The 12,495-nt window shown below is 41.8% G+C and overlaps 1 protein-coding gene across 1 annotated transcript in view; it reads right to left on the bottom strand.

The window, feature by feature from the left end:
* Positions 1-12,495, bottom strand: part of zanl (zonadhesin, like) — a 135,513-nt gene that overhangs the window by 96,589 nt on the left and 26,429 nt on the right. The window contains exons 42-57 of the mRNA XM_061914662.1: positions 12,163-12,243; positions 11,892-12,085; positions 11,675-11,816; positions 11,303-11,589; positions 11,068-11,216; positions 10,865-10,993; positions 10,656-10,794; positions 10,441-10,582; positions 10,165-10,361; positions 9,955-10,093; positions 7,333-7,437; positions 7,063-7,256; positions 6,843-6,984; positions 1,002-1,246; positions 480-628; positions 273-401 (exon numbers count right to left, since the gene is read on the bottom strand). Of these exons, the coding sequence (XP_061770646.1) occupies positions 273-401; positions 480-628; positions 1,002-1,246; positions 6,843-6,984; positions 7,063-7,256; positions 7,333-7,437; positions 9,955-10,093; positions 10,165-10,361; positions 10,441-10,582; positions 10,656-10,794; positions 10,865-10,993; positions 11,068-11,216; positions 11,303-11,589; positions 11,675-11,816; positions 11,892-12,085; positions 12,163-12,243 (2,563 nt within the window). The remainder of the gene's footprint in view (positions 1-272; positions 402-479; positions 629-1,001; positions 1,247-6,842; positions 6,985-7,062; positions 7,257-7,332; positions 7,438-9,954; positions 10,094-10,164; positions 10,362-10,440; positions 10,583-10,655; positions 10,795-10,864; positions 10,994-11,067; positions 11,217-11,302; positions 11,590-11,674; positions 11,817-11,891; positions 12,086-12,162; positions 12,244-12,495) is intronic.

Genomic DNA, 12,495 nt, shown 5'->3' with positions numbered 1-12,495 from the left:
TTTTAATATATTCATATACTGTGATGTATATATATATATATATATATATAGGTCAGAAAAAAACACAAAGGCTATGATATAGCCTATACCCCTGTATAACCAATAAATGGATAAACCACAGAAACCTTGACTATATTATATATATATATATATATATATATATATATATATATATATATATATATATATATATATATATATATATTTATATATATATATATATATACATACACACACACATTTATTTACATACCTTTTCTCAAAATACTCACTCTGGATCGATGTTCCAGCTTTGTCCAAAGTCATTGATATCACCGGTCACCGTCCCGTCCGGCTTGCGGAAATCATCAATGGAGATTCCATTGTAGTTGCCACACATTCCACACAATATGTTCTTATAGCTACGTAAAAACATAAAAAATATGATCAAGAATCCATTGGAAGAAACAAAAATATTCAAGTGTTAATATTGTACTCACTCTTGAACCAATTTGATGTCCATAAACTGGTTGCCATCATAGCGCACAACAACGCCAAATTCCATTGACACTGTGTAGTGTCTTCCTGACCGGAACACCGAGACACCCGGTGCTGGAGACACGGGCAGGTTGACTTTGGACCCATTCACCTGGATAAACGCAAAAAAACGTTTTAATATTATGAGAAAAGTCATAATATCAAGGAAGAAGTGGTAATGAAGAAAATCACGTCTTAATATTACGACATGCAAAACACAAGTAATTCTTTGATAAGGTATACTGTAAAGTTGGACGAGAATGAAAATGTAATGACATAATTAGAAGATTATTTTTCTAACACCACAAGAAAAACATTTAGTTGAGGAGTTGAGTTGGTCTGGAGATCGCATAAAAGTCATTATTTTACATGAAACAAGTAAATATTAAGAGGTAGGCAATTGTGATGTAAAGACACAATGTAAAGTCTTAACAATAATATTATTATGTCGTTATATTATGGAAAAAAGTTGTAGTGTTCCTTACGTGAACCGTGCCGCCTTTGAGTATGGACACCTTGACCTGGCGCACGTGCACGTGCACGGCCTTCACATAGGAGATGGCGGGGTTGTTGTAGCGATTTTCGTTGTCGGCGTACACCTCGAAGTCGGGTAATGCTGTCGCATTGCAGACGGCCGACATCAGGTAACTGCAGTTGCCCATGAAACTGTACATGACGCCGTCGAAGGTTGTGTAGTGCGGGTCGCTGTGTGCCACGCACGTTGCAGAACCTTAAGGGAATCACAAAAAAATCAATTTAGTAAAACCAAACTACCATAATTACAAAAACGCAGAGGAAGTCAGGCTATTTAACTCTACGGAGACAGCCCTCGCAAAAATGACTAATGATCTATTGCTAACGATGGATGCTGATGTGTCATCAATGTCGCTGCTTCTTGATCTTAGCGCTGCTTTCGATACCGCCGATCAAAAAATTTTACAAACCCCGTTTCCATATGAGTTGGGAAATTGCGTTGGATGTAAATATAAACGGAATACAATGATTTGCAAATCCTTTTCAACCCATATTCAATTGTATGCACTACAAAGACAAGATATTTGATGTTCAAACTCATAAACTTTTTTTTTTTTTGGTAATATTAATTAACTTGTAATTTCATGGCTGCAACATTTGCCAAAGTAGTTGGGAAAGGGCATGTTCAACACTGTGTTACATCACCTTTTCTTTTAACAACACGCAATAAACATTTGGGAACTGAGGAAATAAATTGTTGAAGCTTTGAAAGTGGAATTCTTTCCCATTCTTGTTTTATGTAGAGCTTCAGTCGTTCAACAGTCCGGGGTCTCTACTGTCATATTTTACGCTTCATAATGCTCCACACATTTTCGATGGGAGACAGGTCTGGACTGCAGGCGGGCCAGGAAAGTACCCCCACGCTTTTTTAACGAAGCCACGCTGTTGTAACACGTGCTGAATGTCGCTTGGCACTTTCTTGCTAAAAAAAGCAGGGGCGTCCATGAAAAAAACTGCGCTTAGATGGCAGCATATGTTGTTCCAAAACCTGTATGTACCTTTCAGCATTAATGCTGCCTTCACAGATGTGTAAGTTACCCATGCCTTGGGCACTAATACACCCCCATACCATCACAGATGCTGGCTTTTGAACTTTGTGTTGATAACAGTCTGGATGGTTCGCTTCCCCTTTGGTTCGCATGACACGGCGTGAAGTATTTCCAAAAACAATTTGAAATGTGGCCTCGTCAGACCACAGAACACTTTTCCACTTTGCATCAGTCCATCTTCGATGATCTCGGGCCCAGAGAAGCCGGCGGCGTTTCTGGATGTTGTTCATGAATGGCTTTGGCTTTGCATAGTAGACCTTTAACTTGCACTTACAGATGTAGCGACAAACTGTATTTAGTGACAGTGGTTTTCTGAAGTGTATCTGAGCCCATGTGGTGATATCCTTTAGAGCAGGGGTCGGGAACCTATGACTCGCGAGCCAGGTGTGGCTCTTTTGATGATTGCATCTGGATCGGCTCACAGATTTCGGCTTTTCAGATAAAACATAAAATATTATTGCTTGTTTTAATCCATCCATCGATTTTCCACTACTCATGTCCTGTTCAGGGCTGCGGTTTGCTGCAGGAGCAATTGTCCATTATTTTTATTGGATGATAATAGCTGACGTTGGCCGTTGGTGGGTAAACAGGTAAACGCCCCCTTTTGACTCAGTGTTGTCGATCGTTAGCTCAAAGCTAACCCTTCGACGAAGAAGATGGCGAAAAGAAAAAAAGATGAGGAGTATCGTACATTTCAGGACGAATGGACTGAAGAATTTGCCTTTGTGGAGAGAGCAGGTTCTGCGGTGTGCTTAATTTGCAATGACAAAGTTGCATCGATGAAACGGTCGAATGTAAAGCGCCACTTCGACACACTCCATGCTAGCTTTGCATCAAAATACCCTGCGGGAGACAGCAGGAAGAAAGCGTGCCAAGAGCTAATGAGCAGAGTTGCAAGCTAGCCAGCAGCAACTCCGCGTATGGACCCAGCAAGGTGACTATAATTCCGCTAGTTTTGCTGGAACTTTAGCAATAGTGAGGAACGGAAAACCATTCACAGATGGCGAGTATGCTAAAACGTTCATGCTGGATGTAGCCAATGAACTTTTTGATGATCTTCCGAACAAAGACCAGATAATCAAACGGATACAAGACATGCCTCTGTCGGCAAGAACTGTTCATGATCGTAGCATCATGATGGCAAACCAAGTGGAGGAAACGCAAGTTAAGGACATAAATGCAGCGCCGTTCTTTTCCCCTCGCTTTAGATGAGTCAACAGACGTAAGTCATTTGTCGCAGTTCAGTGTGATTGCAAGATATGCTGCTGGTGACACACTGCGCGAAGAAAGTCTGGCTGTTCTGCCAATAAAAGGGTCCACAAGAGGTGAAGATTTATTCAAGTCTTTCATGGAGTTCGCTCATGAAAAAAATCTACCTCTGGATAAACTTATCTCAGTGTGTACTGATGGTGCTCCGTGCATGGTGGGGAAAAACAAAGGATTTGTGGCGCTTCTCCGTGAACATGAAAATAGACCCATCCTAAGTTTCCATTGCATTCTACACCAGGAGGCACTTTGTGCTCAAATGGGTGATGGGCAGCTTGGCGAAGTGATGTCGCTGGTCATTCGTGTGATCAACTTTATTGTTGCCCGAGCCTTAAATGATCGCCAGTTTAAATCCCTGCTGGATGAAGTTGGAAATAACTATCACGGTCTGTTTTTGCACAGCAATGTGCGTTGGTTGTCAGGAGGGAAGGTGCTCAGCCGTTTTGCGGCTTGCCTGAAGGAAATCTGGACTTTCCTTGAAATGAAAGGCATCGAGCATCCTGAGCTAGCCGAAACTGAGTGGCTCCTCAAGTTTTACTATCTCGTGGATATGACTGAACATCTGAACCAGCTCAATGTGAAAATGCAAGGCATCGGAAATACAGTGTTATCCCTTCAACACGCCGTGTTTGCTTTTGAAAACAAGCTGCAGCTTTTTATCATGGATCTAGAAACAGGTCGTTTACTAGATTTTGAAAAACTGAGACAATTTAAAGATGCATGCACAGCAAGTGGGCCCACGCAAAACTTTGATATCCACCAGCTAGCTGGCTTCACATCCAGTCTCCTACAGTCGTTCAAAGCACGCTTTGGAGATTTTCGTGAGCACACTCATCTTTTTAAGTTCATCACCCATCCAAACGAGTGTTCACTAAACACAGCCGACCTGAGTTACATTCCTGATGTCTACTTCAGAAATTTTAAAGCAGAATTGGCTGACCTGAAGGCATCAGACATGTGGGTGAATAAGTTCAAGTAACTGAATGAAGATTTGGAAAGAATCGTACGACAGAAAGCGGAGTTGGCGAGCAAGCACATGTGGACAGAAATGAAAAAACTTCAAACCGAAGACCAGATGATCATCAAAACTTGGAACGCGCTTCCTGTCACATACAACACACTGAAGCGGCGTGTGAGTGTTGCTGTATTGACCATGTTTGGATCTACATTTTCATGTGAGCAGTCATTTTCACATCTTAAAAACATCAAGTCCAACCTACGATCACGTTTAACAGATGAAAGCCTCAACGCCTGCATGAAGCTTAACCTCACCAAGTACCAACCAGACTACAAAGCCATCAGCAAATCCATGCAGCACCAGAAGTCGCATTAATTGTGAGTATTACAACAACATTATTCAAAACAATAAATTCAGAGGCTTATTATACTTACATTTAGTTGAATTCAGTCTTAAAATATATTATATGGCTCCCACTGAAATACATTTCCAAATATTTTGCTTTCATGGCTCTCTGAGTCAAAAAGGTTCCCGACCCCTGCTTTAGAGATTGATGTTGGTTTTTGATACAGTGCCGTCTGAGATCGAAGGTCACGGGCATTCAATGTTGGTTTCCGGCCATGCCGTTACGTAAAGTGATTTCTCCAGATTCTCTGAACCTTTTGATGATATTATGGACCGTAGATGTTTAAATCCCTAAATTTTTTGCAATTGCACTTTGAGAAATGTTGTTCTTAAACTGTTTGACAATTTGCTTACGCAGTTGTAGACAAAGAGGTGTACCTCGCCCCATCCTTTCTTGTGAAAGACTGAGCATTTTTGGGGGAAACTGTTTTTATACCCAATACTGGCACCCACCTATTCCCCATTAGCCTGCACACCTGTGGGATGTTCCGATTAAGTGTTTGATGAGCATTCCTCAACTGTATCGGTATTTATTGCCACCTTTCCCAACTTCTTTGTCACGTGTTGCAGGCATCAAATTCTAAAGTTAAAGATTATTTGCAAAAAAAAAAATGTTTATCAGTTTGAACATCAAATATGTTGTCTTTATAGCAAATTCAATTGAATATGGGATGAAATGTTTTTGCAAATCATTGTATTTCGTTTATATTTACATTTAACACAATTTCCCAACTCATATGGAAATGGGGTTTGTATTACGCCTGTACTGGCTCACCTGCACTGGCTTCCTGTGCACTTAAGATGTGACTTTAAGGTTTTACTACTTAGGTATAAAATATTACACCGTCTAGCTTCATCCTATCATGCTGATTGTATTGTACCATATGTCCCGGCAAGAAATCTGCGTTCAAAGAACTCCGGCTTATTAGTGATTACCAGAGCCCAAAAAAGTCTGCAGGCAATAGAGCGTTTTCTATTCGGGCTCCAGTACTCTGGAATGCCCTCCCGGTAACATTTAGAGATGCTACCTCAGTAGAAGCATTTAAGTCCCATCTTAATACTCATTTGTATACTCGAGCCTTTAAATAGACCTCCTTTTAAGACCAGTTGATCTGCCGTTTCTTTTCTTTTTTAGGTATGAAATATTACACGGTCTAGCTCCATCCTATCCTGCTGATTGTATTGTACCATATGTCCCGGCAAGAAATCTGTGTTCAAAGAACTCCGGCTTATTAGTGATTCCCAGAGCCTAAAAAAAGTCGGCGGGCTATAGAGTGTTTTCTATTTAGGCTCCAGAACTATGGAATGCCCTCCCAGTAACAGTTACTCATTTGTAAACACTAGCCTTTAAATAGACCCCCTTTTTAGACCAGTTGATCTGCCGTTTCTTTTCTTTTCTACTCTGCCCCCCTCTCCCTTGTGGAGGGAGGGGTTACAGGTCCGGTGGCCATGGATGAAGTGCTGGCTGTACAGAATCGGGACCTGGGGTGCCTGTGCAACTGTTGGGGACATCTCTGCGCTGCTGACCCGTCTCCGCTCGGGATGGTCTCCTGCTGGCCCCACTATGGACTGGAGTATCACTGTTATGTTGGATCCACAATGGACTGGACTTTCACAATATTATGCTAGACCCACTCGACGTCCATTGCACCGGTCTCCCCGAGAGAGGGGCTCTAAACCGAGGGCGTCGTTGTGGCTTGTGCAGCCCTTTGAGACACTTGTGATTTAGGGCTATATAAATAAATATTGATTGATCGATTGACTGTTTTGGCTTAAATAAAACAATAACAAGATCTAGTTTAAGACCGAAATGGGTAGAGGAGTATTTAAAAAAAAAAATCAAGACCCTAATGTTACTTTCACAATGCCACTTTAACAAGAGCAAAATGACATTTGATAGGCATATCTATTATGATCAGACCCACATAAAAGTCTCAAGAGCCCCTGTCCGAATGACTATGAACCACTAACATCCAGCTTACCTCAGAGCGGTGTGCAGAACATTTTCCAAAAAAACTTCAATTTTGCCGCTGCCCGAAAACACGCAGGAAGTCGGACATTTTGTTTCCTAGCGAAATTTTTGAAGCGACAATCAAATGTTTTTAACAGGTTACCTTTAGGGTAGCATCCTGGGATGCCATTAACCTCACGGCACTCCTCGGTTGGACCGCAAGAGATATCCTCACATTCAAAAGTGTAGTTCCCAACACAACGACACAGCTTTGAGCAACCGTCTCCGTATAGGATTTGTCCAGGCTAAAAAGAAAATGAAAAGTTACTGTGTGTGAGGCTTATCATTTTTACAAATGTTAAAATACGTCAAGCTATTGCGACCTCGTAATAGTTGTTGTGGTCATCCAGGCAACCACACTTCTCCAACGGCACACAGTGTTTTCCTTTGAAGACAAAGCCTGGTTTGCAAAAGCAACCAGTGATACAAGGGCCGCTACAGTTGCTGGAAGGTTCCAGGCAAGTAGGGATACACGCTGGGCCACATTCTATGAAGTCAGCATTTGGGGGGCACTGACCTGCATGACAAAAAATAGTAAACGGTTTAGAAAATCAGTAATTCAAATCGTAGGTTTCTTGAAAACGGGGCCATACTTGGTGTTGTAACTCCAGGAGTTGTTGGTTGTGGTGTAGAAACTACTGGTGTTGTTACATCAGGTGTAGTCTCTGGGGGGTATGTTGGTTGAGGTGTTGTTGATCCTGGGATGTTTTACAGATTTGTAAAACATGACACAATTCATAGAGATAACTACTTTTTCAGTGTAGTGGTATTCAGTAAGCATTAACAAAACTCCTCAGTTGGGGAATCTGAATGTTCTGGAAATTTTATAGCTATCGCCACATCTCATTAAATTCGGGACAATACACCATACAGGGTGGATCCCAGATGTGTAATGTGGTGTTTAGACACTAGAACAGTGGTTCTTAACCTGGGTTCGATCGAACCCTAGGGGTTCGGTGAGTCGGCCTCAGGGGTTCGGTGGAACCTCCACCGCAGGGGTCAAAACACACCCGACTCATCGTGTAAATAAAAGCTTCTCTCTATCGGCTTATTATGGATATGGAAACAGCAGAAGTCACACTGATTTTCAGGTGTGTAATTTGTTGTGAGTTCATGCACTGTGTTGGTTTTGTTCTTTGAACAAGGGGATGTTCATGCATGGATCATTTTGTGCACCAGTAAAAAAAATATATATAACTTTGTCTTGAATTTGATAATGCACTAAAAGAGGGTTCAGGGAATGTGCAGATGAAACTGGTGGGGTTCGGTACCTCCAACAAGGTTAAGAACCACTGCACTAGAACCAATGTTCATACCCAAAGAACAAAGCTATTATATTGATAGATATCAAAGGTAACTTCTGATGTTCCCCCAAGTAAGTAAATCTAAAAAAAGGAGGTCACCTTGGAAGAAGCCTCAGAGACTAGTTGTGCTCGAGGTACTACCGTATTTTTCGGATCATAAGTCACTGTTTTTTTTCATAGTTTGGCCGGGGGTGCGATTTATACTCTGGAGTGATTTATGTGTGAAATTAATACCACTTTACCGTAAAAAATCAGATAGTATCATCTATCTCATTCATGTAAGAGACTAGGCGTATATCAGCAATCGTCACACACACATACATCTGTCCGGATTCAGAAAGGCTGTAATAATTGTAACTGCAACTGACGATGACTCTGACATAAGCGAAGTACCGATAGAAGAGGAAGCGGCGCATTGTATACCTTTTGGAGTTGGCAGAGTTGTTTAGAAGCGACACCGAGGAAGAAGATTTCATGGGATTTAGCGATTAGGAGTGACATATTTTTTGGTAAACGTATAGCATGTTCTATGTGTTAAAGTTATTTGAATGACTCTTACCATAATATGTTATGTTAACATACCAGGCATGTTCTCAGTTGGTTATTTATGCGTCATTTAATGTACACTACGTTTACCAGGTGGCAACTTGTCCAGGGTGTACACCGCTGCCCAATTGTAGCTGAGATAGGCAGCAGCACCCCCCCGACCCCAAAGGGAATAAGCGGTAGGAAAATGGATGGATGGATAAATGTTATAGTTATATGAATGACTCTTACCATAATATGTTACGTTAAAATACCAGGCACGTTCTCAGTTGGTTATTTATGCGTCATATAACATACACTTATTCAGCCTGTTCTTCACTATTCTTTATTTATTTTAAATTGCCTTTCAAATGTCTATTCTTGGTGTTGGATGTTATCAAATAATTTTTGCCCAAAAATGCGACTTGTAGCCTAGTGTGACTTATATGTTTTTTTCCTTCTTTATTATGCATTTTCGGCTGGTGCGATTTATACTACGGAGCGATTTATAATCCGTAAAATACGGTATGTCTCACAACTGCTGATGGGAACAGTCCTATGCTCGCATGGTGAATCTGGATACAGCACGTGGAGCTGTAATGGAGTGAAGGAAGTGTCTGCTACTGCTGCTTTTTAACCTTTTAAAGTTGTCTACAGCAAGTAAGGTGAGTCAAACAGGCCTGATTACTTGATGCACTGAGCTAATTAGAAAAATATAAGTGGGCCTCTTATTTGAAGCATACAGTTTACGGGCCATGATGACATGTACAGTTAAGACAATAGGAGCTGTTGTGACTGGAACACTCATAAGCACATTATGCTACAGCTACAACTAGAAAGGTCTATTGCTTCTGGATTATCCTGCACCATCTGTGGTTAGGAGGAGCTTTTAAGACAAGGTACAAACTGGGATCAGCAGCGTGGGGCCCCCAATGAGGAATCGTAAGAGCAAAGGGGTAGTTAGGCAGAGATTGACAAGACGTTGTCCACCAATGTTCGGTCATTAAGAAACAAGGTGGAGGAATTTCAATAACTGGAAGTGCTCCAACGTTCTTACACAAATTAAAAGAAAAAGACTGCAATAATTCAGTTTTCTCTGGACTTCCATCAAGTTTGTCTTTTAGTTGCTTCCTGTGATAAGGTTCTAAAAATTAGAGGCCATCCTGGAAGAGTAGTCATAGAGTAGACTTGCTGCAGGAACCATAGATCATGGTTGGTTTTGGGAACATCTCTGTGCTACCATGGTGGGAAAAGGCAGGCGATAAGGGTGCTTCCGAGTTTAAAGGAACAGAATTCCTAAACTCAACTCGGTTGAGCGGAAGACAATGTATGGATGGACCTCAGGAACTGTAGTCCATTATTGGAGAGTCATGTAAAATATCTTACCTGTAGGAAAACAGCCCAACTCTCCTTCCTGTACTTGACACTCATGCTTTGGGGGACAGCCAGATGGGTTACAAAAAACAGAGGGGGCTTCACATCTACACTTCTGGGTACAGTTCTCAGTGTAGAACTCCTCTCCAGGCTAAAACAACACACACAATTGAGAAAAATGTACAATTTATCTTATAACCTAGCATAGCATTGAGGTATTACCTGGTAATACTGGCCGTTGGTGTGTTGGCAGCCACAGGAACTGTTGTTCACGCATTTTCCAGCACTTAGAATGTAGCCAGGATTACACACACAGGACTCGGTGCATGGTCCGCTGCAGCCAGGCAGTCTCCCAGAACACGTCTCCTGACAGGGATCTGCGCAAGGCTTGTAATGGCTGTTGGGTGGGCAGCTGAAAGCTAAGCAGAAAAAAAACAAGGGGGTAAGGTAGAAAACCAACTATGCCGCCTCAAAGTCCATTGGGGACTATATACTCACGACAGAAGGTTTGGTTCCTCCAGGATCCGATCGAAACCCCACGATCCTGGCACTCAGTGGCATAGGCTTCAATGGCTTCGCACAGGATGGAAGGTGCTCCGTCCAGCTCGCAAAGATCAAAGACACAGTCCTTGAAGTAACTCTGAAGGCATAAAAAAATGCTTAAATTGAAATTACTTGCGTTTATGATTATGAAAGCTTGCGTGGTGACTTACATTGGGGTTGACTTTGGAGTGACACACAGCAAAAGGACCATTTTTGTCCAAAATAATGCCACAATATCCAGAGCCCTCATACAGCGTCTGCTCGTCCTCCCCACACCCAGGAGTAGTGGTGTTGGGCTTAGCGTTACACCTTGTTCAAAAATGAAATGTTAAACCTCATTTTCACCTTTCGTGTTTTTATCAAGTGACGTAATCTTTACTCTGGATCCATGTTCCAGCTGTGTCCAAACTCATTAGGATCGTTGGTTAATGACCCATTAGGGATGCGGAAGTCGTCCTTGGAATCCCCGTTGTAATTTCCACACAGTCCACACAGTAAGTTTTTATAGCTGCGCAAACACAAATCCAGAATCCATCTTCCCGGAACTTCTAACGGAAAGGTAATTGTTCCGTTTGTACTCACTCTTTAATCACTTTGATGTCCATGAAATGGTTTCCATCGTAGCGCACCGTCACACCAAAATCCAAGGACACGGTGTAATGTTTCCCTGATTTGAACACGGAGACACCTGGAAACGGACTCAGCGGCAGGTTGACTTTTATGCCATTAACCTGGACGTAGAGAGCAAATTGTGTGATAAGCGACTAAATGGTTTTGAAAAGTTACCAAAAAGACATTAAAGAAACAAGGTTTTTACATGCACGATGCCTCCTTTGAAGATGGACACTTTATGAACAGTGCCCCATTGGAGGATAGAGGACGTCCCATTGGGATACAATACAAACACATGGACCGCCTTAACGTAAGAGATGGTGGGCCTGTTGTAGCGGTTTTCATTGTCAGTGTGGACCTCGAAAAGTGGCAAAGCTGACGATATGTTGCAGATCCCAGCCATCATATAACTGCAGTTGCCCATGAAGTTGTACTTGCGTTTGTCGAAAGTTGTGTAGTGTGGATCGCCAGATGCTATGCATGACGATGTACCTGGGTGGAATAACAAAAGACAAACACATTTATGTTCCTGAGTTTGATTAATATCCAAAGAACTCCAGATTTCTTGACACATTACCTTTAGGGTAGCATCCGGCAACACCATTAACCTCACGACACTCCTCAGTGGGATCACAGGAGTTATCCACACATTCCAAAGTGTAGTTCCCTGCACAGCGACATAGCTTTGAGCAGCCGTCTCCAAATACAATCTCGCCAGGCTACAAAAAAACCCAACAAAATTATCTCAGTGAGGGTTAATTACGGTAGTTATGTTGAAATTGGAGCTTCCCAACCTCGTAATAGTTATTGTGGTCATCCAGGCAACCGCATTTATCCAGTGGAACGCAGTGTTTTCCTTTGAAGACATAGCCTGGTTTGCAAAAGCAACCAGTGATACAGGAACCACTACAGTTGCTGGAAGGTTCCATGCAAGTAGGGATACAAGCCGGACCACATTCTATGTAGTCTGCATTTGGAGGGCACTCAACTATACAGCAGAGACAACAATAAACAGCTTTAAACTAGTAAGTACATTAAAACAATTATGTACAAGCTATTCTGTACTTGGTTTTGGTGTTGTTGGTCTTGGAGTCGAAGGTTCAGGTGAAGTCACTCCGGGACTAGTTGGTTGAGGTGTAGTTGATCCTGATGGCCATAAAGCTTTTTAGTGCATTGGACATGAGAATGTAAAACAAATAAGTATTTTAAGACAAGTAGTACTGGGGTAAAGATAGCAAAACTGCTAACTCATCATCAGAGAAAATACATTCAGCTAAATTACTTAAAAGTTCTGATTATTGTGGCCATCATTGTTGACACACCTTTAGAACATCAGGGACAATAGTTTGGACGGACAATCTATGTTTAAGAGGAACTTGAGGGTGAATCGTAAAAGTA

This window comes from Nerophis ophidion, linkage group LG10, assembly GCF_033978795.1.
Source record: "Nerophis ophidion isolate RoL-2023_Sa linkage group LG10, RoL_Noph_v1.0, whole genome shotgun sequence".
Taxonomy (NCBI): Eukaryota; Metazoa; Chordata; class Actinopteri; order Syngnathiformes; family Syngnathidae; genus Nerophis; species Nerophis ophidion.
The sequence above is the reverse complement of the archived record's forward strand: the minus strand, read 5'-3'. Positions and strand labels throughout refer to the sequence as shown.